Raw genomic sequence first — 1,495 nt, forward strand, 5'->3', positions numbered from 1 at the left:
TCTGAGACGTGGGGAGGGCAACTGGGAGAACCGCCGGGCGTGAAGCTACCGAGGTGAACGGGAGCGGGGGCTGAGGGAAGGACAAAGCATTGCCTGGGAGCCGCGGGGACGTCAGAAGATGGGAGAAAACGTCATAGCGCAGTTGAGCCGCGCTGGAAGCCCAGCCCGCCCGCCGATGCCGGGGGAGGCTGAGCCGCCCGCTCCGCGCGTCCTGCCGAAACGTTTCCTTGATATCAAGCAGGCGTTGCCTACATCTTCCTCGGGGCCGGGGCGAAGCGGGGGGGGGACAAGGCAGCCGCGCCGTTCACCTGCAGCGCCGGTAAAGGCAGGCGGCTGCATCCCCCCCCCCCCCCAAGGCCGCCTCCAGGCTGCTGCCTGCCTTGAGGGGTGGGAGAACGACACACACACACACACGCGGGACGGCCGGGCCGGTCGGCTGCGGCCCCTTCTGGAGAAAACACGGAGGAGGAGGAGGAGGAGTAGGGGGGGGACACACGGCCACGACACACCCGACCGGGGCCGGGCCCGGCGGCGGGGCTGAAGGACCGGGGAGGGGCGGCGGAGGCGGCGTCATGTGACCCGCTGCCAGCTCCTTTAAAGCAGCCACATGCAACCGAGCAGCGGCCACAATCACGGCTGGCGGCGGCGGGAGCAGGGCGAAAGGGAGGGAGGGGGGGGGACCGGTTCCCGAAAGCCGGTTCCCGGCCGGGCAATCAGTGCGGAACCTCGGGCGGTCCGTCAGCCCGTTCAACCGCCTAAGTCCGGGCTTACTGCTGCCCCCCCGCCCCAAATCGGGGAGCGGGGGGGGGTGGTTTTAAGCGTCGGGCGAAGATGGCTGGGGCCATCATCGAGAACATGAGCACCAAAAAGCTGTGCATCGTCGGGGGGATCTTGCTGGTTTTCCAAGTCATCGCCTTTCTGGTGGGAGGTCTGATCGGTGAGTGCCGAAGGTGCAAACTTTCTCTTCCTCCTCTCCTCGCCCGTGTTGTTTAGCTACTTGTTACAGTATCGCTGACTCGCTCCTATGATCTAATTAGCCCTGCTATTGTAGTTAAGAAAACACGGCTCCCTGGGCCTCTTTGTGCACATTTCACTCTAGTGCCTGCGAGAAAAGAAGGGGCAGAGAAAAGTTTTTTTGGCCTGGTTTCAGTCCGTACTTAAAGAAAGAGGGGGGGGGATCGTCAGTATGGCGACTGATCGCGCCGGGAAGCCTTGCATCGCAAAGTTGGGGTTTTAAAAAATGTGGTTTATTTTGTAAAAAAAAAAAAAAAAAAGAAAAATCTTCCTCCGCTCTTTTCGTACCTCTGCCCCTCCCCGTTTCTCGGCCTCCGAACCGACCGCAGGAGGAAACCTCACCGCTTGCCAGAATGATAACAACAAAAAAAAAAAAAAAAAAAAAAAAAAAAAAAGGAAAATTAATGGGCGCTGCCCCGGGAGAGGACAGGACCGCATTTACCCTCCCTGGGGTGCGGTGGGGAGCCTTTGGGTGGCCGCC

General features: G+C 60.8%; 1 protein-coding gene across 2 annotated transcripts in view; it reads left to right on the forward strand.

Annotated features, from left to right (window-relative positions):
- Positions 1 to 831: 831 nt before the first annotated feature.
- Positions 832 to 1,495, forward strand: part of WLS (wntless Wnt ligand secretion mediator) — a 34,284-nt gene continuing 33,620 nt past the window's right edge. For both annotated transcript variants that reach the window (XM_010561509.1, XM_010561511.1), the window contains exon 1: positions 832 to 937. In XM_010561509.1, coding sequence (XP_010559811.1) covers positions 832 to 937 — 106 coding nt within the window. The remainder of the gene's footprint in view (positions 938 to 1,495) is intronic.

This window comes from Haliaeetus leucocephalus, unplaced genomic scaffold (genome assembly GCF_000737465.1).
Source record: "Haliaeetus leucocephalus isolate CR32 unplaced genomic scaffold, Haliaeetus_leucocephalus-4.0 Scaffold147, whole genome shotgun sequence".
NCBI lineage: Eukaryota > Metazoa > Chordata > Aves > Accipitriformes > Accipitridae > Haliaeetus > Haliaeetus leucocephalus.